We start from the raw sequence: 24,389 nt of genomic DNA on the forward strand, positions 1-24,389 counted from the left end.
AGATGTTACAGATTTTGCACTTTTGATATACCTTTGTATCTAAAGTTTTATTTCGAAGGCTGATTGTAAGAATTTAAACATAGGTTTATGTGTTCATTATTCTTTTTGCAATTCATTTAATCATCATACACTTATAATGTTTTGGATTTACAAACACTTTGTAGTTTACAAATTTATATGTAAAAAAAAGTGCATGGCATCTTGCCAATTTTGGATTGACTCAATGCTGAGTTAGTTGCCATGATCTTAAAAACTTGATACTAGTTATGTAAATTTTATAAAAAAAAACTAAGAGCGGATTAATGAAAAACGTAAAAAATAAATAAATAAATTAGGTGATGTACTGAAGGGGTTGCTTTTTGCACCTCTGTTTTTTATTCAACCACAATATTTTTTTTAACATTGTTTTCTTACAATATCCTTAACAATAACTTAAATTAATAAATAAAAATAAAAAATACTTTCTAAAATTAAAAAAAAAATCTCTAAATTTCTCTATTTTTGTTTCAAATTTTAAAATAGTATTTCTTATTATCACTTTTTATCTTTATTATATTTTGTTCTTCCTTTCTTTTACTCTAAACTGTGTTGTTCTTCTATTGTTACATTCTTCCTGTGCATGATAAACATTATTACTCTTTAAAAATATCAATTATATTGAATGTATTATAAAAAAAAAAAAACTTGAGTGATCGTTACAAATAATGTTTTTGTCAACTTGTGGTTCCAACATTTTTTTTTAGATATAAGTTTTTGAAATAAAGATTCTATACTTTGAGAAACAACTTTTGAAACTAGGCTTTCACACTTCTAAAACTTAATTTTTAAAATTATTAATTTTTTTAAGAATAAGTTTCTAAAATTAGAATTATACACTTCTAAAAATAAATTTTTGTAAAAAATAAATTTTTATAGTTAAACTAATTTTTAAATTTATAGTTTCACACTTCCTAAAATTAATTTCCAAGATTTCTAATTATTTTAAAAAATGAAGTTCCAAAATTAGGATTATACAACTCTAGAAATAAGTTTTTAAAATTAAATTAATTTTCAAATTTACATGCTCACACTTTTAAAAATTAATTTTGAAATTATTAAATATTTTCATAAATAAATTTTAGAATTAGGATTCTACTATTTTAAAATTAAATTAATCATTTTTACATATGTTTACAAACTGAAGTTTTCGAAAACCTTTTTCTACGTAACTTGCGAAATTTAATTTTTGGAAGTTAGTTTTAGACATTTTTAAACTTTAAATTTTACAATAAAATTGAAAACAATAAAAAATTTAAGAAATCTTTTTTATAAAAGATGTTCTAGAAAATAAAAAATATAAAAAATTATGAATATGAAAAGAAAAAAAAATGATAAAGCAACTCGTTGTACTAAATTCAAAGTTTCACATTTATATTATATCAACAAAATTACAATGAGACCTCTGTTAAGTAGTGGATGTTTAATAGCCAAATCGTGGATATGAATGGTAGAAAACTTTATTAACTTTATTTTTTTTTTCATAATGAAAATAAAATAACTGAATGATATCGGTAATTTTAATGAGTTTAAAGATTAACATACAATTACAAATGACATTAATAAATATTATAGTTAACTCAGCACTAATCAAGAATCTTCAAGAAATGCTAAGAATTTTTATTATATATCTGTTCTAAGTGTTAACTCTCTTTTCTAGCTTCATCGATATTGAATGAATCGAATACACTTCTAATACCTATTCTACTTTTGAAAGACCTTATGTTATATCATCATATCTTGATTTTTCATATATAAATGTAACTAATATATCTCTTTTATAAAACATTTCTTCATAATGTCCATGAACAGTTACTCCTAGAGTTCCTAAATAAGGGTTAGCCAATCTTATCCATATAGAATATATTTGAATTTTTAGAACTTGACCCGATTTTAAGTGTGTTGCATTTTTTCTTTACACTATACATATATTTTCATAAATAAATTGCCCAAGATTATTTATTGTAAATATTTTTTATAATAATTGTGATGGATAAAATGCCAATTCAAATAGAATGGATTTAAAAAGTTCAAAGTGAGATATAAGTAATGTTATCAAATCTTATCTAGGTGATGCAAAAACCACAAGTTAAAATGCGAAGTTTTCATCTTCATTCTTCTTTACAATATCTTGTAGTAAAAATATCTTTAAAGATTATACTATACGTGTAAAACTATAAAAGTGTTAAACATCAATTTTAATGTAAAAATAGTTTAATTTGAGAAAGAACCTTAGCCTAAATGTTACAAAGTTCTTTTATAATTCTAAAAATTGCTATTTACACAAATTAATCGTCATATAAGCAAGTTGGCAATTGAATATTTATATAAATGAGAGGTTTTCAAATTGAAATAATATTTTTCAAATACCAAATTATTTATTTATTCTTTAATTATATATTGCCATGATTTATAATAGTTTACTTCTCATATATTCATTAAAATAGTTGAATTATTTAAATAATACATAAATAATTATTAGATAATAATATAAAAAAGTATTAATTGAAAGTAAAAACATGCATGCATTTCTTAGAGAGGGAAACCATTTTGCTTTTTCCTATCTTTTGTAAGCACGTGAATTTGATGCTAACAAGAGAAAGAAGAGAGGCATCACGACTCTGCTAAGTTTCCTTACATTAGAATTTCTCATTCAACCACAGCATTGTTGTGGATCTAAGGCGATTAGTGTCCCAACAAGAGTTCACATCCTTGCCGCTCATAGGGGCTATGGAGGATGGAGAACTTTAGAGTAGAAAAACGTTTGAAGGAAGAAATAGACCTAAAGATTCAAAGTACAAAGAAGGTGAAGGTGAAGGTGGGCTCAAAATATTTCATGGAGGACTTGAACACACTCATGCAAGATGCTATTTTTGAAGATTGACACATGAACTAAGTGTTTTCTAAATTTGATTCTTCTGGTTTTATTTCATATAAAGTTAAAATGTTAAGAGTCTAAGAGCCTATATCTTTTTCTTCATGACAATGAAATAGTCAAATTGGTTTTACAAGATTTTAATATTAAACCTAAAATAAAAGATAATGATATTACAATGTCTACCTCTCAGAATCTCTATCCTGAGCTAAAGATTCCCTTAGAGGATTATGAGCTATGGTGTTCTCTATGAAAGTTCACCTTGATCATTAAACTTTTAGAAAAAATAATTAGTTTTAATTACCTAACTCAAAAGCTAGGCAATATTTGAGGGGAAAATAGGCCCCTTAAAATCCTGAATTTTAATAATAACTTTTTCTTGGTCAAATTTGATAATTTAGAGGATTATAAACATGCTCTTTTTGAGAGTCCTTAACTTATTTTAAACCATTATCTCTTAATTCAGAGATAGAGGCTGTTATTCAAGTCAAAAGATTATATTTTAAGAAAAATAGTTGTCTAGGTTCATATCCTAAATCTCCCCTTACAGTTGAATGACTAAAAAATTTTATGACAGGTTAGTGCCTCCTTGGGTTCAATACTCAAAGTTGATCCACACACCTCATTACTTTTTAAAGATAGATTTGTTAGGATTTACATTGAGATAGATTTAAGAAAGCAATTGATACCTTCCTTTAAAGTTCTTAGTCAAGAATTCAGAGTTGAGTATGAAGGATTGCATCTTGTTTATTTTAATTATGGGAAATATGATTATAAACACGAATTATGTACTAAAACCTCTAGTTCCAATCATGTACCATGGACCAGATGACCAACTGTAATACTAGTAACTTGGGAAATGAGTGTTCTCTAGACCAACAAATTATTGATTGTAAGGAAAGAAATCAAAATTTTCATGAGGAGGAATTAGTTCAAGATTAAATGTTGGCCAAGAAACCTGTTAAGAAGAAAGTAGGACAATCCCAACATATTAGTACCCCCAAAAGTAATGGTAAAGGTTGAGAGGTATCATCGGGCTCTAGGTTTGGTCTATCTCAAAACTCTAACTTAGATCTTCTAATAAAACTGTTAGTGGCTCTAAGGTAAATAATAATCCTAAGAAAGGTACTAAACCTAAACTTGCATATAAGATTGGAAAACTAGATGAAGAAAAGTTGAGTAACTTTCAACCAGTAATTTCTAAATAAAACAATAAGAAGAATTCCTAATCTACTGAAGTAAGAGATGACCAAGATAAACTTCTTCTAATGTCTAGATTTTAAAAGGAATTAAGCAATAACAAGCAGTTATGTAACTCTATTCAAGATCTGTTAGGAATTGGACTTCAACTTTTGTGAAAGGCCTAAGATAGTATGGTTAAAAACTGTACCGATAGGCCACCTGACAAAACTCCTTCTATGGAATTTGAATGTTCTTTCAAAAAGACCCTGAACAATCCTAGGAATAACCAGAATTTGGACAGTAAGGAAACGAGTGTAAGGCATGTGACACATTTGCTCTTAGATAGATTATGTATAGACATGCGAATATCATTTACCACCCTACATTTTCTCCTAATTTCCAAAATCATTTTCAAACTCTATGTTCTCAGTATATCTCTATAACTATTTATATTAATTCCTTCATCACTTCTTACTTATAATACACTTCCTTTCATCTTATTCTCATCATTCAACTAAAAAGATTATGCTTACTTCAAACACTTTCGGACTAAGTCCTTATCACATATATTACAAAAATATAATAGAATTACTTTAAACCAACCAAAATACCTCATCAACTTTTCACAATAGTTAAATAACATTCAATCATATATTTCAAGCAAGAAACGCAACATAGCACTCTTGTGAGCACAAAAATATTTACTATGCTTTAATGATGGAATAAAGCTCCCCTTATATCGAAATGAAGATTTGGAAGAAAATTTATGAAAGATATTGTCCAAGCGACTAAGTTCTTCCTAGATATTATAAGTGAAAACACTTTTAAGAAAACAGAGAGAATAGAAAAGAGGTTGGCGAAATGAGCTCCAAAGAACTTGCTTAGATTCAATCAGAATGAGAGTCCAAGTCCGGATTTGAAGAAGGCTCAGGATTTAAGGGAGGTTTTTCTGAGGAATGGAGATGAGATATCAGAGAGAAAGTGAGAAAAAAAAAAGATAACTTGAATTGTAATGCAATTTTTATAATTAAATTTATTTAAATATTGCTTAAAACTCATGAACTCTCACTTGAACGAGTGTACTCTCACTTGAGCAAGATCCTCTCTCACCTGAGTGAAAATATTGGACAATGATTTTTCAAGCTTTTTCTAATACTATCATCTAAACGAGAATGAGTCCAAAGAGTTTCTCATTCACCTTGTGTCTTCTCACTAGAGCGAGAAGATAGTTGGGGCGATATTATCTCTTCTTGCTTGAACGAAAATGCTCTTGAATGCCTAGTCCAAAAAACTAGTCTTGCTTACGCGAAACCCTCTACAGCTAACAACATTCAAAGACTTTCTATTTTAAAACAAAGTCCAATAATAAATATTAACAATAAAATTTTAGAGATCACTTTATTCTTCCTAATAATTGGGCCTATTTTTTTAGCAATAGTCTATCTGAGTGGCTGAGACATAATTTAGGGAATTAAAGACTTAATAATTTTCATAGTTGGAGTAGACTTTTTGGCATTATTATCTGAAATTTATGGAGAGAAAGAAATGTTGATATTTTTTTAGAATCTTTCTACTCAATCTAAATTCTTTTTTTAGAAAATTTTATGTGATTGTGAGTCTTTAAATCTCTGTTATAAGGGTGGTTCTAATTTTGTTATAGACTCTCTTCTTGACCAAGATTAAATTAGATGACACTCCCCACTTACTGAGATTTGTTAAAGCTCAATGTGGATGAAGTTATTTCTCAATATTTTGGAACTGTTGAGTGTGGGATATTAATCTGTGTTCATCATGGCAATCTAGTTGTTAGTTTCTTTACCAAAATTGAAGTATTGTTATCTCTTTGCAGTTGAGCTTTAGGGTTTATTGTTTGGAATTCAACTGGTTATTCAGAAAGGTATTTGCCTTATTTGGATTGAGAGTAATTCTAAAGATGCATTATCTTTAGTCTTATTTGGATTAGTAGTATTAGGAACTTACTAAAAAGTATTAGTTTTATTAAATTTGCCTATATTTATAGGGAAGCTAATCAAAGTGTTGATAAATTTGCTAAGATTGATATTGAGAAAGGCCTGAATCTTGTCCATTTTGTTAAGGCTCTTCTTTCTCTTAGGTCATTCTTAAATTTGGATGCTCCAGGTATTTAGTTACCCAAAATGGTTCCTTAAGGTCCGTGTGTGTTGTTGGGATTTTTAGCTCCTTTTGTTATATAAAAAAAAAATATTAGTAACACATTTTTTTAAACAAATTCTTAATTGTAAATAAAAATTTATTAAAAACTACAAAAATATAAAAGATAAATATTAAAATATGAAAAAAAAAGTAAAGAGTGTTACTAATATTTTTTTATGTATAGATGCGAAGTAGTAGCATGAGGAGCACCGATAGTTTCTCAAACTTGTGGCACAGGCAACTCAAAAGTGAAGTCAACAATGAAGCAAAGTTGTAAAAATTACTTAGCAATTTTTGCAAGATCTATGATCAAGTTCACATCGTCCAAATACTCAAGATGAAGGTAAAATGTAAGCACCGAAGAATTGGAAACTTATGCAGAGAAGATAAATGACATCACATATTGTTCTTATTGTAACACCAAAACATGCTAGCATGTTATCTATGGCAAGTCAAAATCAGTTGTGGTTGAAATAAGGAAGATAGAAGAAGAATGGATCACAAGCTATAGAAAAAAGGATTTAGATTTCGTGCACATCTTTGTCTATATTTCTTTCTATTCTATTTTTGCTCAAATCAATTTAGGACTTTTAAATTTAAAAAAAAAATGCTTAGTGCTTGTTTGATATACAGAATTAAGTATTTAATTAGACATTGAAATTGAAAATTGGACTTCAGAATTTTAATTATCATGTTTGGATGTCTATTTAAAATTGAGATTATAATTTCACAAACTAATTCTATAAAATTTTATGACAACTAAATTTGGCTCACTTCAATTGTAACCTACATCCTAAGAATTTCAATTCCTAATATCATAATTCACAAATACACTCTCACATATTGTGTCTACTCATCTTCATAGTTCCTTATCTCTGTGATTCCTATTCTTCCCTAGATACTTCCTTTTTCTTCCTCTTCCTCTTCCTCTTCTTTTGTTCTCTCTTTCTCCTATGCATCTTTCTTCCCCTCCCTACGTTTTCTCATTTTTTTATATTTTCTTTACCTTTTAACTTCACTTTTATATTAATTATTAATATAATTTTTTTTCTATTCTTTTCTTCCTCATTTTACATTGATTATTAATAAAAGTGATGCTTTTCTATTTTTCTTACTCTTGTTCTTTTTATTCTTCTTTCACGTCTTCTTCTTTCTTTCTCCTTTTTTACATCTATTACATATTTAATATGTTTATGTTACTATATCATATTGTTATTATACACTTTCTACACTTGTTATAAACTATATTGTGTTATTTTTCTGCACTTAATGCAAGCTATATTATTTTAGTTAATTATATAATAAATTGTTTGATATTTTTTTTAAATTCCTAAAATATCGAAGGAAATATTAGAAATTAAGTCAAGAACTATTAAGAGTACAAGAGAAACAAAAAAGAGAAAATTAGTGCTAAATGCAACAGTTATTACAATGGCCACAATAACTTTATGGAGGAGAGTGATAAAGACACAGGAAAAAAGTATATTTTTAAGGAGATTATATTATGGGATTGATAAAAATTGTTATAATCAATTACGTCTTACTAAACAAGCTTTTTTTTAGCTTTGTAACATTTTACATGAAGAAGGAAGACTACATGATACTTATCATAAGCGTAGAAAAATTAGTTACAATATTTTTACTTATTTTAACTCATGGTCTTAAAATGAAAGTTCTCAGAGGCGCTTATAATCGTTTCACACAGAGACTATTAGTAGACACTTTAGTGAAGTTCTAGTAACAATTATTAGCCTAACTAAAGAATACATCAAATACTCATCCCTACAAATGAAGTTGTAGAAGATGAAAAGTGGAAGTAGTTTTCAGTAAGATCTATGCTAATTAGATTAAATAGTTTGAGAACAACGTTATACACTAAATTCAATATTGATCATATATTGACAGGATTGTATTGGAGCCTTAGATGGGACACATGTCTTAATTACTCTTCCATTTAAAGACCAAGGTAAATATAGGAACAAAAAATAACAAATCACTACAAATGTGTTAGGAGTGTGTGATCGAAAAATAAAGCTTATTTATGTCTTACCTTGATGGGAAGGTTCAGCATTAGACTCAAAGTCCAGAGTTCTGTGTAGTGCCATGACAAGAGCTGATTCATTTGTAATACCAAATGGTGATAATTTCAAACATAGAGTTAAATTATTAATCATTCAATAATTAACATTAATTTCTATTTTTCTAGGAAAATATTATTTAGTAGATGCAGGATATACCAATGATCTTGGATTTCTGGCACCTTAGCATTCTACTCGCTACATTTAAATGAATGGTCAATATATAGTAATAGTCCAAGAACATATATGGAGTTATTCAACCTTCATCATTCCTCAGCAAGAAATGTAATAGAGCGGACATTTGGCTTGTTGAAGAAGCGATAGTCCATATTAGACACACAATCTTTTTTCAACTTAAAAACTCAAGTATAATTTAACCATTCAATTTTTTTCAAGAAAAAAGATGTGTGCATCATCATTGAAATAATTCACTTAAGTCAAAACAGAACTACAAATTATCAATGTTTATTGTATATTGAACATTGCCTATTGCATAATTGCATTCGAGATAAACAACATGAGAAGGATGATCTTTTGCTCAATGAGGTAGATGAGAAATATATGAAACAAGGACAATGGATGAATAAGATGAAAATGATGTTGTTAGATCTATTGAAGTTACTCAAGATGGACAACATTCAGAGATAATTTGGCCATTGAAATGTTCAATGATTATCAAGCTAGGCATGGATAATTAATGAGTGTGTTGCCATTAATATGTTAAAAGATGTAATATCTATCTTATATTAGACATGAATTTCGTAATTATATCATTTAATGAAATATGCTACGCTGAAATATATTTAATTTTATCTTATTATGTTATTAATCCATTATATATTTGTATTGATTTTATTTACAAATTGATAGAGAAAGACAAATCTTGCAAAAATAAAGATAAGGCCAAGTCATATGTATAATGGACTAAGCATGCAATCGTGTTCTTACAAATGTTCTACTTGAACAACATAAAATAGGAAATAAAGTATCTAATGGATGGAAACCAAGTGCATACACTGCAACAATAAATGGCATAAGAGAACAATATAATATTTTAATCACTAAGGATAATATTTTGTCTCGCCTTAAAACTTGGAATAAACATTGTTATATCATTGCTAGTATGCTTGGCGGTGGCTTTGGTTGGGATTGGCAATGCAACATGGTGAAGGTTAATAGTGATCAAGTTTGGAGAGACTATATCAAGTATCATGAACTCAAGCTTGGTCTGTCTTTTATTTATTTATTTTTTTAGTTTTTATATTAATATACATATTGAATTAGTATTACTTGACATATTTATTTTCAATCTCATCCAAAAGCAAGTAGTTATAGAAACAAAGAGATTAAAAATTGGAAAGATTTAGCAACTATTTGTGGACAAGATTGTGCCACAAGAGAAGGTGTTAAGACTGGTGTTGAAGCCATGAAAGATATTTAACAAGAACATAATGAAAATAATGACAATGCAAATATTTTTAAGGAACCATTATGTGATACACGTGAATCTACACCACGTGTGACTATGCACTCAAATCTTTCAAAAAAAAGAAATTGTTCTGGTGATACCCTTCTATCTGTTGTTTTTTATATGGCTGACATTGTCAACAAGACTTGTCCATTTGATACTATTAAGAAAAGTGCTGAAGAAATATTTATTGAACTTTTAAAAGTAACATATTTAGAAGAATTAGAATAGCTCTAAGCTTATGATATTCTGACTAGTAATTCATGGAAGTATGAGTTGTTTAAAGCTCTTTATGATGCACTTAGAAAATCTTGGTCTTTATGTAAATTAAAAAATGATTAATTTTACCATATGTCTAATTTTAGTATATTTACTATCTATTTTTATAAATATTATATACTTTTGAGTTTATATTTTAGATTTTGAGAATTGTATTATTTTATGTTTTAAGAATAATATTTTCAATTTATATATTAAATTTTGATAATTAAATTATATCTGTGAGTATTCGTATCCTTTCATCTAATTTATGAAAAAGATAGTTCATGACATAATATTAAACATAAAAAATAAATTTACTATGTCATATTTTTTAAAAATAAATATTCAGTTATTATTTAATTATATTATCTTTAACAATTTATTTAATAATTATTTTTATTTTTTAATTAACACATTATTTTTGAAAAAATTATTAAATAAAAATTTAATATAAAATTAAATTATTTTTTAAAAATTTAGATCTTACATCTGCACTATAGAATTTAATTTTAACTTAAAATTTTAATTCTGTATTTTAATTCTTTGAGTATATCAAATACAAAATTATAATTCTAAACTAATTTCGGTTCTCATGAATTAGAATTACAATTTTAAACTCTAATTTTAATTTCATGCACCGAATGACTCATTATGAGAATTAATTCTATTTAAATTTTGTTTATCTAAATTCGCTTACGTGAAGCATAAATGCATTTTAGCTAAAATAGAACTTTTAAATTCTTTTCTCATAATGAGTTATGTGACAAAATTTAAACCAGTACAGTACTCCAACAAACAAGAATATGTGAAAAAAAAACCTTGTAGTTCTCATTCAAAGTAGATTAAAAAAAAACCTTATTTATTGTCAATGATTTTAAGCTTCTTTTAGTAAGGGAAGTTTTTTATGATTTGATATTATTTAAATAGGATTGCTAAGTCCAAGGTTTTTATTTGTTATGCATTGTTATAATACTCTTCTTTAAACATTTGTATTTCTAAGCATGCTGGGCATTTTTAATATATTACCTATTGAAACAAAATAAAAAATAAAAGAGTATTCTTGTACTTGACTACCTTATATCTTTGTGCAAGTTTCTAGTATAAACCAACCTAAAGTTTTTAATAGAATTGACTCATCTCATATTATTGAGTAGCACAAAATAATTAAATCGTCAAAAGAAAGACAAATTTTATTAACTTTAATTTAGTAAGACTTACAATCAATTAAAGTAAATCCCTTAAAATAAGAAAATACCTTTTTTTTATTTAACGTGACCGTCTCATATTTTCTTATCATCATTGTTACGGGGAGGGGGGAAAGCGTTATGATGTAACATTTTATCTTTTATTTCTTTGGTCTATCAAGGTTATCGACCATCAATGCTTCTGGATCATTTATTTCGGTGCAGTAAATAGATTTTGGGTATACAGAATTTCTCTCTATAGAGATCAGTTTAATACCACTGATAAATGGTAAATTAAAAATATCAGCTAATGTCTGCACCAAAAAAAAAAAAAGCATCGGAGAAATCAATCGCCGATATACTATTTGGAAGCGATACACGCATGAATGGAAGTCAAAATCTAAATATATTGAGTTCACATGTATACATATATTTAATGCTTGACAAACTGCCAAAACAAAAATTCATAACGATGCTATGATTGATTTAAGAATACAAAGAATGGCAGCAGTGAAATTTCTTATGGCTAAACAGAAGGGGGAAAAAAAACCTTAATAAATGTTCAAAAGAATTACGTTTTCCTATACCTAATTGGTCATTTATCCTGCTCACCAGAATGTCCAACATTTTCAAAGTACAGGGACTAACCCCTCCAAAAGATAGTGTTGATCTTGTGGAAGGCATCAGGATCTTTGTAAAAACCACCATGGTGTTTGTTTATATGGCAGACTCTTCATCCATTGCTCTTCAAATATTGAGCAATCTGCTTTCTCATCTTTTCTACAATGCTGCTTGTTACTCTTTCTGGCAGCATTTTAAGTTTATTATAGTAGTAACTGCCTCACACTGCAACAAGAAGCAGCAAGCAGAAGGAAGATACTGTACAACTAAACTTAGTCCTTTTTTTCTAGTACCAGTGGAGGCAACCAAGTATCCCCGATCTATAAGGTGGCACTTCCTATGGCAAGGCTATGGATTTTATAAAGTACGCCAATAACTATACAGAGCGAAATCAGGGCCTCTCACCTCAAACAACAAAAAAGGCGAGAAGTGCATGCATTATGACCCAATAAATTATAATTCCAAGCCGCAAGACAGGTTGTCTCATTAGAGTCCGATCACAAGAAACCCTGCAAGAATATGAACGCAAGGTCAAATTACATGAAATTTAAAACCAAATAAATACAGGGAAAAATATACTCACCACAAGCCATCAATCAAGTCGGTCAAAGGTCTAGTAAATCTTGGGACAATTTTGGATGTTGTGAGTGACTTGAAACCATGGACTGCAACAAAAAGTGAGGAAACCAAAATTAAATAAAAGGAACCATCAAGCACTGCTGAAAGCAACAGAAGCCACAGTTCAAAGGTTAAGTAGTGCAGGAATACCTTTGTCATCCTCCTCATCTTCTATCCTACTAGTACTACCAGGGTCTACATCTACAGCAATGGCAACATGATCATTATTGCCTTTGCGTAAACTGCGAACTTGAGGCGTCACAAAAGCACCTGACGATGACCACTCATTCATCTATTAAAAAAAAAAAAAAACCAAATAAATTCAATCCCTTTATATTCAAATCAATCATAACTGTGTCAATGTAGTGCTGACCAAAAAGAAATACCTTTAATTTCATTTACCACAACCCATACATATAGTTTTATTCATTTATGTTTTTCAAAAGCAAGTATATCATATCTAATCAGAGTAAAAGGGTAGTGTCAGAAGAGAAAAAGTACACTCCCAAGATAAATCTTACCATGAAAACAAATTTTCAAACTGCTAGAATATATTTGTCAGTTCTATCTTAATGCGAATGTGTTGTTAATCATGACAAGGTAATGCACCATACAATATTACACGTTTTATTCCAATTGAAAATCTTGTTTGAGTAAGAATTTTATTTAAGCTGGACTTAATATAAGATTCTTGTACTAGTGCAAATCAACTATTAAATAAATAATCGATTTCCTCACCACTGGTTCTACCTCCACAATTTCTGAGCTTGTCCCAGCTCCCTTTCCAGTTTCTTCGACACCTTCAAGTAAATTCAACTGCAATTCTTTCTTGTGCAAGGACATCTCAAGAGTTTCTGTTTTGCGGTTCAACTCTTCTACCTTACTCCTTTCTACTTGCAACATTGCATCCTTGCTTTCTACAACTTCCATTAGATTCGCCAATTCTGACAATAAAGATGTCAGCTTCTTCTGAAGTATTTCTTTGCATTCATGAACCTGATTATTACTCTTCATATCAGGATGTATATCATGTATCCCATCACGAGATACAATCGTGTCAACCCACATCAAGAACTCAAAGATATCACCAGAACTTCTCTGGTTGTTCATTTGTGACGCAACAAGAACATCGTTAGTGCATCTAGTAACCTCTTGCCTCAAGAAAGAAATTTCAGTATCTCTTTCTTGCAATTGGGATTGGAGCTTTTCAACCTCAGAAAGGAGACTTGCAGAGAGATGGTGAAGCTCGTCAAACTTGCTAACAGTTATGGAAAGCTTTTTCATAACCTTACCACGAGAAGATTCAATGTTCTCAATCTCTTGATTCTTTTGTTGAACAACCTTTTCAAGATCCACAATCTTCTTTGTCAATTCTTCCATTTGCATCTCTTCCTCATCAAGTGCATGCATTAGTGCTTCAATTTCTGCAATAAACCATCAAGATCCAGAAATATTGTAAGCTTCTCATTTATAAAAGAAATATTAAAAGTTCACTTCGTAAAAGACACAAGGAATCACACAAAGCCCACCTTGGTCTTTGGCACCCAGTAAATCAGTCTGAGATCTCATTTTCTCCTCTAATTCAGCTGCAGTTTCTTGCCTATCCTGCAGTTCATTCACTCTCTGTTCCAGTATCTTCCTTTCTGCCTCAATTGCTTCCACCTGTTTCTTTAAATTATTTTCTTCAACCCTAAAAGCTTGAAGATCTTGAGAGTAACTGTTTGCAGCAGCTTCAGCATCCTTAATTTGTTTTACCAGTTCCGAGCAAATCCTATCTCTTTGGACATCCTTTTCCTGAAGCTCTCTCTGCAAATTTGCTATAGTAGTCTTCATTTCCTTTTGATTAGCATCTAAAAATTCAGTTTTTATACTAGCAAACCCTTTTGCAGCCAACAGCAGTCTATCTGTCACAATTTTAATACGTTCCTCAGATATACCATCATCAAACGAAGGTGTTTCCAAGTTAATTCCTAGATCTGAAGATTCAACGTTCTTGCCAACCAGTTCATTCTTTCCATTTTCAAGTACAATGACAGAATTAACGCATGCTTCATAAAGGTAGGCAATGTTCCCACGTAATGCAACTAGCTCCCCATCTCGTTCACTTACCTCTTTCTTCATGGCTTCACATGACTCTCTTTGGGAAGTCATTTCCATTTGCACACTTGCCATTAGTTTCGATAGAGTCTTGTCTTGCTCATGTGCCAAACTTGTGTGCATGTCTATTCTTTCCTTAAGAGAACCAACCTCCACCAAGAGCTCTTGCAGCTGATGCCCAAATACATGAAAAATTTCGACTATGGTATTATCCTCATGGTGGTCCATTGTGTCAAAATCTGACCAAGGATCTGCAGACGTAGAGCTCTTCTGGAGAACAAATATCACAAGGATTTAGGATGGAAACTAAATCATATTACACAAAATAATAAAAACAAGGAGTCCAAATAATCCTTACAAGAAAAGGCAATACAATGAGACAAACAAAGAGGAAGAGATTTTGAGTTGGAACATTCCGTATATAATAGAAAAATGTTTCACCTCTAATTACAGACTTAAATGCTCAATGCAACCAAAATTTTTCAATTACCCTTAATTTAGAATTAGAAAAACACGTTGTAATATATCTCCACTCACAGCTGCTCAATTTGTTCTAGTTTGAAAAGTCAGCATTCATTTACAAATATATATGACATTAAAATTAAACTGGGAGTTGAGGAAACTGAAACTAGAAGAAAACATAAAATAATCAGCCTAAAGATCTCAAAGATGCAATAAAGCTGTTCAATCCCTCTGTGCATCAGACAAGGAAATTCCCTAGAAATAATCATTCACAGAACATCAAATATGGGCTACAAACACAACCTTGTCCCATAACATCTGTAAGCACAAAAGAACAACCTTGAAAAAGATGCATTCTGCTGGAACCAGATACATCAGAGAACGGCAATCATCAAATATACAAAGCATATTAAAATAGCATGTAGAGCAGAAACCAAAAAGCACCCTCCCAACCCCATATTACAAAATAGTACAAGAAATTAAACAAACACATCACTGTCACATGCCAACCAACTGCATTGTCTGTTCTATTTGTCATTCTCATTATCATAACATACCTCATGAAAGACAGTTGATGTAGAATATTGAAAATGTCAAAACTTGGTGAAAAATATAATTTTAAACAACTGGTTGCATATCTGTGTGATATCAATACCTTAATAGCAGATGAACAGGGTAAAATGCCATCATGTTCTTTGGTGACAGACGAATCCACCATATTTGTGGCATTGTTTCCTTTCATACATAACTCAAGACCAGCCTCAAGTTTCCGATAGGATTCCAAATCCATTAAGAAAACATTAGCTAGTAAATTCTGAACCTCACCAAAACTTTTGCAAACTTGGTTCACACTAGATTTTAATTCCATTATGTCAGAAAAATGGCTCTTTTTTCCCTCCTCGTGCAAGGCTGATAACTTTTCAAGATGTGCAAGAGCCTCCAGTTTGGCAGCCTCAGCTGAATCCCTTTCTCTTCTGAGATCGACAAGTTCAGCAGCCACGTTTCCAAGCTCCTCCTGGAAACTATCATTCCTTTCTTGAACCTCATTCAACTCTGCCAAGAGGAGTTCTGAAGCTCTTTTTGATTTCCTGGATTCTTGTTCCAAAGAAGTCACAGCACTATTTAGATCACAGCAAAATTTCCCAATCCATTCCAACTTCTTCACTGGATCACTTGTATGACCTTCACCACCAACCTCAATCTCACCTAATTTGTTCAAAATCAGTTTCAAAGAGTATTCTTGCTCCAATGAATGGCGATCAGTTTCTTCCAAATGTTGCTTCAAAAGCAAATTCTCAGATTCAAGAGCTTCTAACCTATCTGGGTAGGTTGACAAATGTCTCAACTTCTGTTCATGCTCTGCAAGTGTCTGTTCTCGGTTGTTGATCTCAGATTTCAAATGCTCCATCTGACCACTCATCTCTTCAATGGTTTGTTTTAGACTGTCACGTTGTTGCACCAACGTCTTCCCTTTCCTGACTGCAACATTTAACTTCTCTCTAACAGAAGCTGATTTCTGCTCTTCCTGATTAAGAAGCACTTGCAACTCTTCAGTTCTCTTAGTCAGAGCTTCAACTTCACCAGATAAGGATATTTGCTTTTCCAAAGTTCGATCTCTATCCTCCTTCACATGCACCAATTCATTCAAAGACTCCTCCAGATCTCTTCTATATCTATCAATATCTACCTCCTCCATATCCTGCACATCTTTACTTCTTTCCTCATGAAGTGTAGCATCACTCTCTTGTGAAACATTTGCATGATTTTGTATAAGCTTTCTCAACAATTCTTCCAAGGAATCAATATTTTCACTATCAGAAACCAAATTTTCTGTTTCAGATTCTGACAAGGCATCACTGACTAAGTCTAGCAATTTTCTGATCTTGCCATCAATGGTGAAAAATTGTTCTTCCATTGCTGCTTTCTGCTCCAATTTATCTTTCAAACTAGTTATTTCATTATGCAGTTTTTCATTCAAAAGTTCAGCTTCCCTTGTCTGCACTGATAGTTTCTCTTCTAAGTTCAGCTTTTCTACAACCTTTCTCAGTAATTCTTCCAAGGAATCAATATTTGTACTACCAGAAACCAGGTTTTCTGATTCAGATTCTGACAAGGCATTAACAACCAAGTCTTGCAATTTTTTTATCTTGCCATCAATGGTGAAAATTTGTTCTTCAATTGCAACTTTTTCTTCCAATTTATGTTTCAAACTTGTTATTTCATTATGCAGCTTTTCATTCTCAAGTTCAGCTTCACTTGTCTGCAAGGATAGTTTCTCACATTCATGCATCAAAGCCTTCATTTTTTCAGAAAGGTGATCTCTCTCAGATGTAAGAGCTCCAAGGTCACCTTGAAGAGAAGATACTGTCCTTTGAGACTCTTCCAAATCAGCATTTAACAATCCACAATAACTATTGTATTTCTCAATCTTCATGTGCAGAGAATCTACATGATGATTAGCCTCAGCAAGTGCTCTTCCTATCCATTCAATCCTATCCTCCATCTCTGTGGATTGCAAATGTGAAGGCATATCAATTCTATTTACAAGCTCTTCCCATCTCTGAACTAAGCTGTTTCTTTCCATCAATGATTGCTCCAGCATTTCATTTTGCTCAGCCAACTCATAATACTTACTCTGCAACTCCTCAGTTTTTTTTCTAAAATCATCTCCTGAATCTGGTTGCAGCTGACTTTCATCTTTCCAGGACTCCGTGACAACATAACCAGCATCAGAGTATGAGCCTCCTCCCACAGAATCCCTCTGCTCCCAATCATTCATGGGCAATGAGTTTCCAGAAGCTGAACTAGCCAACCAATCAATCTTTTCAATTATATCTCCTGAATGAAACTGCTCTGGCAGATCTAGATCTTCCAATATCTCTTCTATCCTCTGAAGCATTGAATCTTTAAGAAGAAATGACTCTCTCAAAGCGTTAGCTGAATTACGGATATATGAAAGCTCGGACTCCAGAGCTTCCACACGCTCACCTGCCTCTGCATAGGTCTTAAGTTTTGTTTCAACCTCATTAAGTCTTGTATCTTTCAACTGTAACTCTTGCAAGCATCTCTCCAATTCACTGGATGTCTCTGCCAAGGACTGCTTGAGGCCATCCCGCTGTACAACCAACCCTTTTCCCTTGGCAACTGCTATGCTAAGTTTCTCCCGAATGGATGACACCCGCTGTTCTGAATGCTCAAGTTCATCTGCTTTCTTCTGTAATTCAGATCGAGCAGCAGTAAGGGCTTCCTCAGTCTGATGTAAGCTTTCCTTAAGAACAAGGATTTCATTTTCATTCTCAAGACGTAGTGTGTCTAGATAATGTGTCTTTCCCTTCAATTCAGCCAATTCCGTCCCCTTAGATTCATACCCTTCTTTAGTCATGTGACATTGGATTTCAGCCTCTCTAGTTTTCTGCACAAGACTAGACACTAATGAATCTAAGCAAGAGAGGGGAGATTTATTTATATCCATCTCTGAAATTTCCACATTCAGCAGGCTCGCAACATCTTCTATTAGCTTACTAACAGAATCTAAACCATTGCACTTCATCTTCAATTCTTCCAATTCAGTTTCCCTGTGCATCAATTCTGACTTCGTCTCTTTGGTAACAGACTCAAGTTCCAGCTTCTCGTTCAATATATTCACAAGATGTTTTAATATTGGCTGGTAGCTATCATAGTTCAGCAGATCAGGCAGTGCTTCAATTTGTACATCTACGTTATCGTCATCCATGGACCCACCATTACTGAGCACAAGTTTTCTTAGGTCACCATACATTGTATGCAATAGACCAACAGCCAAGTCATTTCTCCTAAGCAGATCATCACATTTTGAATTCATTTCTTTATATGACATACACATTATTTCATGTTCAGAATAAGTAGCTTCAAGCTTCTTCCGCAGATCAAAAATCGTTTCAGCAGCTGCATTAACAGAAACTTCTAACTGATTACTGATATCAAAGTTGCCATGGGAGTTAGAAGAGACAGTTGTGCACAAAGTTACACCAATTGATTCGTTCAGTTTCCCAATTAACTCAACAATCTCAGCAGTGGTCGTATTCCAGCCTTGCTCAAGTAGCATTGCCCTCTCAGTCACCACCTTATGCAAATCTTTCAGTTGACCGCCAATAATAGAAGCCATATCATTTGAACTCTGTTTCAGACCACACATTTCAGTATGCAAGTCATTAATTTTTGACTGACAATATCCAAGCCTTTCATAAAGTTCATTATTTTTGGCTTTGAGATGGATATCTTCTTGCTTTAAAGCATCACAAATTTCCTCAAGAAGACATTTTTTTTCTTGAATATTTCCCAGAATTTGCTTTGCAGTTTCACATTGAACTTGCAGTTCAATGTTGGATGCTTCCAAATCTGAACAATGTTGCTTCAATTCATCAAACTGGTCCTTGAGATCACTGTACTTTGCATCACCAGTTTTCCTACCATCGCGCTCCCCCTTGAACAATACACCAGCTATCTGAATATCCACCCTCCACTTTGAAAGCAATTTTTTCAAAGTTTCAATTTGCTCTTTGGTTAACATTATAAATGAGATTGATGATGACTGAACTTCACTAGAATCCCTTGTTTCTGCCTCATTCTCGTCTTCATGTACTTTTGATTCAAAAGCCTGTATCAATTTAGATACCCTAGGTGAAGAAACATTTTCACCCGACCTACCAGAGGATACTGAGTGAAAATGCAACAAATTAATTGCCTTTTCAAGCTTCACCAACATGTCCTCCACCTCATCCAAGCAAGCCTTCCATGAAACAAACCCAAGAGAATCATCAAAGACTTCATGTTCAAGTATATTCACCTGTGGTTCTCCAGGTGCAGCTTCATGTGGCTCTTGATCCATATGCAGCGAATCTTCAGTACTTGCAATTTCAAGGCCCTTATTTTGTTCACATGCAACATGAGTTTGATTCCCAAGGTCCCTAGGTTGAGATAGTGGTTGCCCTTGTTCCTTTCCAATTTCTTCTATCTTGGCTTTGTGCTCATCCAAAGTGCTATTGAGATACACATTTTCGTTGGAAATTTGTTCCAACCGCACCGTGGCTTCTTTAAGCTCACCTTCAAACATCATCCGTTCCCCCTTTTCTGAAGACAATTGCTCTTGTAGAGCAATGGTTTGAGAAGATAACATTTGATTCTCAAGAACAAGATGTTGATTCTCATATTCAAGATTTTTAATCTTATCAGTTGACAATGCAAGAGTCCCATTTATGTTGGAATTCTCTGCTCGTAGCCTTGCCACCAAATCTTTACTATCGACCAACTCTGATGACAACCTGTCAATTTCATGTGAGAGATGCTCAATTTCTGCTTTGATTATATTCCTCTCCTCAGTCACCTTAGAGATCCTGTCAATCAAGTTCGAATTGTCAACTTTCACTCCTTCCATTGAACTCTTGAAGTCAGATAATTCAGTTGCTAGATTCGTAATTTGACATAGATGGAATTCCCTCTCCTCCACAAGCTTATTTTTCTCAACAATCACCAAATCAATAGTTTCAATCATGCCCTTCTTTTCTACCTGTAAACTTGAGATCAAGCCTCTGCAGTCAGCCAACTCACTGGACAATTCCAATGAATCTTTTTGAGACACATTAAAACTACTCTGCAGCTCAACCACTCTGGTAGAAAGAGCTTCGACCTCTGCCCTGGCAGCATTAAACTGATTTTGAAGTTCTACATTCTTGCTAGAAATATCACGTAGTTCAACATGGCAATTAGCAAGTTCTTCAGCAAGGTGTCGATTCTCCTCATTAACTTTATTATGAGAAGCATGGAGCTGAGACATTTCATCAATTAACTGGTGATGCTTATTATCAGACTCCAGTAGTAGCTCCAGTTGTTCATCTAGTTGCATGTTGAATATATTTTTCATTAAATTTGTAATAAAAAATTCTTCTTTGAGACTCTGAAATGCTTCTGAAATGTCATGGTCTGATAGATCTGAACTACGGGCTAAAGGATTCAAATCAGGCCCTGCTCCTCTTGCCTTGAGCAGAAACTGATACTCTTCTTCCTTAAGCCCCCTCATAATTTCAGCCAGCTGCAAGAGGTTGACTGAGTTTTCATCAAAAACAGAGGAGGCATCCCATGGTCTGGCCGAATCAACCTCATGAGTTGGATCCTCAACTGCAAATCCAACAGAAGTAAATTTCTGACTAATACCCTCCTCCTGAAGCCCCCCATCCTGTCCAATAAGAACCCCTTTGCTAATCTGATCTTGATTAGACTGAAGGAGCATTTTGTCGTCAGATGAACCAGGTAATGTTTCTCTCTCCAGATTCCTCATAGAAGGCTCTGCAGTTGCAATATGATCTCCCTGGCCTTTATCAAAACCTGGAAGCTTATCTGACACAATGTCCTCAAGAGAGGAGAGTAATTCAACTGACTTGTCTAGTTGCTCAGCTTCAAGATATTCCTCCTCAATTTTAGTCTTCTCCAAAGCAATCCCCAAAGGACTCTGGTCACTCTTGCCAACATCGGACAAAGGAAGCTCCTTTTGACCATCAATCACTGCATCAATGCTTTGACAAGATTTCTTCATATCCAAACCATCAGCTTCCTGCATTGCCCCTACCCAGCAACAAATGAGAATATAAATTATAAATCAAATCCACATATCAGTTTTCCCAGCTGCCCAACTAATATCCTAGTTGCAAAACGTAACTGTATAATATATAACATTAAATTAAAGGAGTGGGGGTGGTGGGGAGAGAGAGAGAGAGAGCACAACCTAAATCTGTTACCTGATCTTCCCTTGCTTGCATCACAGATGTATTGGGAATATCCTCGGATAAAAGCAACAATTCTTCCCTCTTTTCACCCTCTCTTTCATGTGTTACAGACTCACCCACTGCAGTTGTAAGAGAAGCATGTGGGGACAAAATGGCAGCAGGTGCAGACACATGAACATGATCATATGTTGCTTCACCTTCAGGAACTGGGATGTCTGAAGTTCTCAAAGACTCATCCTCTGGCACATCAGCACCAATGTCTTGAGCAATTACCCCTTGATCTAGGGCAGATAACTCAGAATCATTCTCACGGACCCCATGAACCTGAAGTGCCAAGTTGGTGTTGGAATCCAATTCAGTTTCATCGCTTGCATCATTTGTAGTGACCAATGATGATGAATCAACAGATGGATCAATATTGTCAAAAGATAATGAGTTTTCCACAGAGTGTGACTCTGATGATTCTGTAACAACCCTATTGGAGTCACTGTCATGTCCATCATTAATTTGAGATGATTCCATTGAAATTGAAGCACTACTTGCAGCATCAGACTCAGGTAGCTGAGGTTTACCAGAATTTTTTGATGATTTTCCACGGTTACTACCACCTTTACTATCCTTCTTCTGACGAAATTGCTGAAGCTGAAAACGAAAACATGAAGAGTCAAAATTAAGAACTGCACACCCTATACATATGTCTAAACTGAATAGTAATTATATTCTTTCTGATCCTGTAAGAAACAAATCAAATCCAGTTTACAGTTTACACATAAACCTTCCAAAATGAAAACAGACAGGTGAAAGCCACAAAGTTCAGTTCTTGCACTATTTTCTTAAGTGAATTTGAATCCTCTTAAAAGTTTGGCACATTTTAAAGTGTAAAGCACACATGTTGATCATTGACAAATAAATCAAGGAGGTAGACTCTTGCATTATATAATTAAATTCTAAGCCGTTGATATTGTTGACAGACTCCTCAGTGGTTATCAAATCTGCATTTTACTCTCTCATGGAAGCTCTTTTCAGCTTATTTCAATAAGCATCTTGGTATAACTTATTAAAATAAGCTGTTTTCAGCTTATCCCAATAAGTTTCATCATTAGAGTCATCGTTTAAAAAGAGTTTTTTAAATAAGCACTTAAATAAGTTGTCATCCAAACACACCGTTCGATCCAACAACCCTAACTCTAATTAGAACCAAAACCCAGTTATGAAAAACTCACTCTCAAAACATAAGACGTATAGTTCATTCTCCTCCACACACACACACACACACACAATACACTTAGCAAAGCAAGAATTGAAATTCATTAGGCAAAAATCAGATACCTTTTTTCTGCCAGCTGCGAGTAGATCGGTACGGCTCTTGCTCCGGTCCATTCTCCGATCCACTCCGTTGTTGCTACCCACTGTAAGCGCAGCAATCACCACAAACACGCCGTGGCCATCATTCAGATCCTCCTCTTACACTGCAACCCAGATCAAACCAACAAATCGAATCAAATTCCACGCAGTTACAACAATTAACACACTCTTCACAATCAAAACAAAATAAACAAACCGAAATCAAAATTAAAATATCCATAGCTTATATCCGCCCAAAAAAAAAAAAAACACACATATCAACGTGCTGGTGTGGTGTTTGAAGGTTTTCAAAATTCATTTCCATTTCCGCATCCACCAAGCAGAGCATAACCATCTGATTCAAAAATTAGAAATAAATAAATAACAAAAAGTTCTGCGCATGGAGAGAAGAGGAACGAAAGAAGAACCTGATTGAGGGTTGGCGATAGGCGTGAAACGACGTCGTAACTTTCATTCGAGGTGAGGGCGTTGTGGCTATGAAATACAAATGGAATCGTTTTGTTCCTCTCTTTCCCTTTCTTTATCTTTTGTGTGTGTAAAGAAGGGTTGTGTTCGGTGATGGTAGCAGCGTTTCTCAGATCTAAACGCAACGCGACGCGAGCGTTATTTTCTCCGCTGGTGTAAGTGTCGAATCAAGCAACATCAATTTTTTATTTTTAAATAAATCTTTTTAACCTAAAAAAGACAAAATTAAAAAATTAAAATTAAAAATAGGTTTGTTCGGTTCTGGGTGACTCTGACGGTTATGTTTCGGTGTTTGCTTTTGCTCATTGATCACACCATCATCTGCATGTCCTTGTGGTAACTCGTCAAATTTTGAAATGTAATAATTTATCTGGATTCGCCTGCCACTTTTTTCTTTTTCTTTTTGATCTTGTATTTTATCTGAACTCATGTTTTCAAAATTATTTTATAAAATTTATTAAGTGCTATTAATTATTGAAATGAGATAACTTTGACCATCTCACAAAAATAATATAAAATAAATATTTTCTAATTAATATTAGAGTTTTATCTTAATAATTTGTAATAATATTAAATAGAATTTTTTTATTTAAAGAAAGCTATATTTTTAATTGATAAACAACACAAATAGCTTCTAGGAAATAGTGTATAAATGGTGAGAATAAATTATGATGATAGAAAGTAATTTAAGTTTATGATGATACAAATCTCAATAATTTTATTAAGTTTATTAGCTAATTTTTACTT

At 32.6% G+C, this 24,389-nt stretch overlaps 1 protein-coding gene across 6 annotated transcripts; it reads right to left on the reverse strand.

Moving 5' to 3' along the window:
- Positions 1 to 11,597: 11,597 nt before the first annotated feature.
- LOC113848248 (nuclear mitotic apparatus protein 1) lies at positions 11,598 to 23,795 on the reverse strand. 6 transcript variants are annotated; one of them, XM_027477683.1, is made up of 9 exons: positions 23,586 to 23,795; positions 23,142 to 23,283; positions 21,825 to 22,454; positions 15,710 to 21,640; positions 14,025 to 14,862; positions 13,234 to 13,919; positions 12,646 to 12,787; positions 12,461 to 12,542; positions 11,598 to 12,386 (listed from the first exon to the last, which is right to left on the reverse strand). In XM_027477683.1, exons 2-9 carry the CDS (start codon positions 23,190 to 23,192, stop codon positions 12,284 to 12,286), a joined length of 8,463 nt encoding a protein of 2,820 aa, XP_027333484.1. In that variant the 5' UTR covers positions 23,193 to 23,283; positions 23,586 to 23,795; the 3' UTR covers positions 11,598 to 12,283. The 6 variants fall into 6 exon arrangements, with proteins under 6 accessions (XP_027333484.1, XP_027333481.1, XP_027333487.1 ...); XM_027477680.1 differs by having other exon boundaries at positions 15,710 to 21,651; positions 21,812 to 22,454; XM_027477681.1 differs by having other exon boundaries at positions 11,647 to 12,386; positions 14,025 to 14,859; positions 15,710 to 21,651; positions 21,812 to 22,454.
- Positions 23,796 to 24,389: the final 594 nt, after the last annotated feature.

The sequence above is a fragment of the Abrus precatorius genome, unplaced genomic scaffold, assembly GCF_003935025.1.
Source record: "Abrus precatorius isolate BTA unplaced genomic scaffold, Abrus_2018 Scaffold8, whole genome shotgun sequence".
NCBI lineage: Eukaryota > Viridiplantae > Streptophyta > Magnoliopsida > Fabales > Fabaceae > Abrus > Abrus precatorius.

What these genes read in the sequence shown, in the direction of transcription:
- LOC113848248 (XM_027477680.1), bottom strand. Translation starts at nt 23,192, where the DNA reads ATGGACCGGAGCAAGAGCCGTACCGATCTACTCGCAGCTGGCAGAAAA. An exon ending in AGATCAGGTAACAGATTTAG is followed by an intron (nt 21,652 to 21,811) that starts GTTGTGCTCTCT and finishes GTTGCTGGGTAG; the next exon opens with GGGCAATGCAGGAAGCTGAT. An exon ending in GACTTGATTGATGGCTTGTG is followed by an intron (nt 12,387 to 12,460) that starts GTGAGTATATTT and finishes ATATTCTTGCAG; the next exon opens with GGTTTCTTGTGATCGGACTC.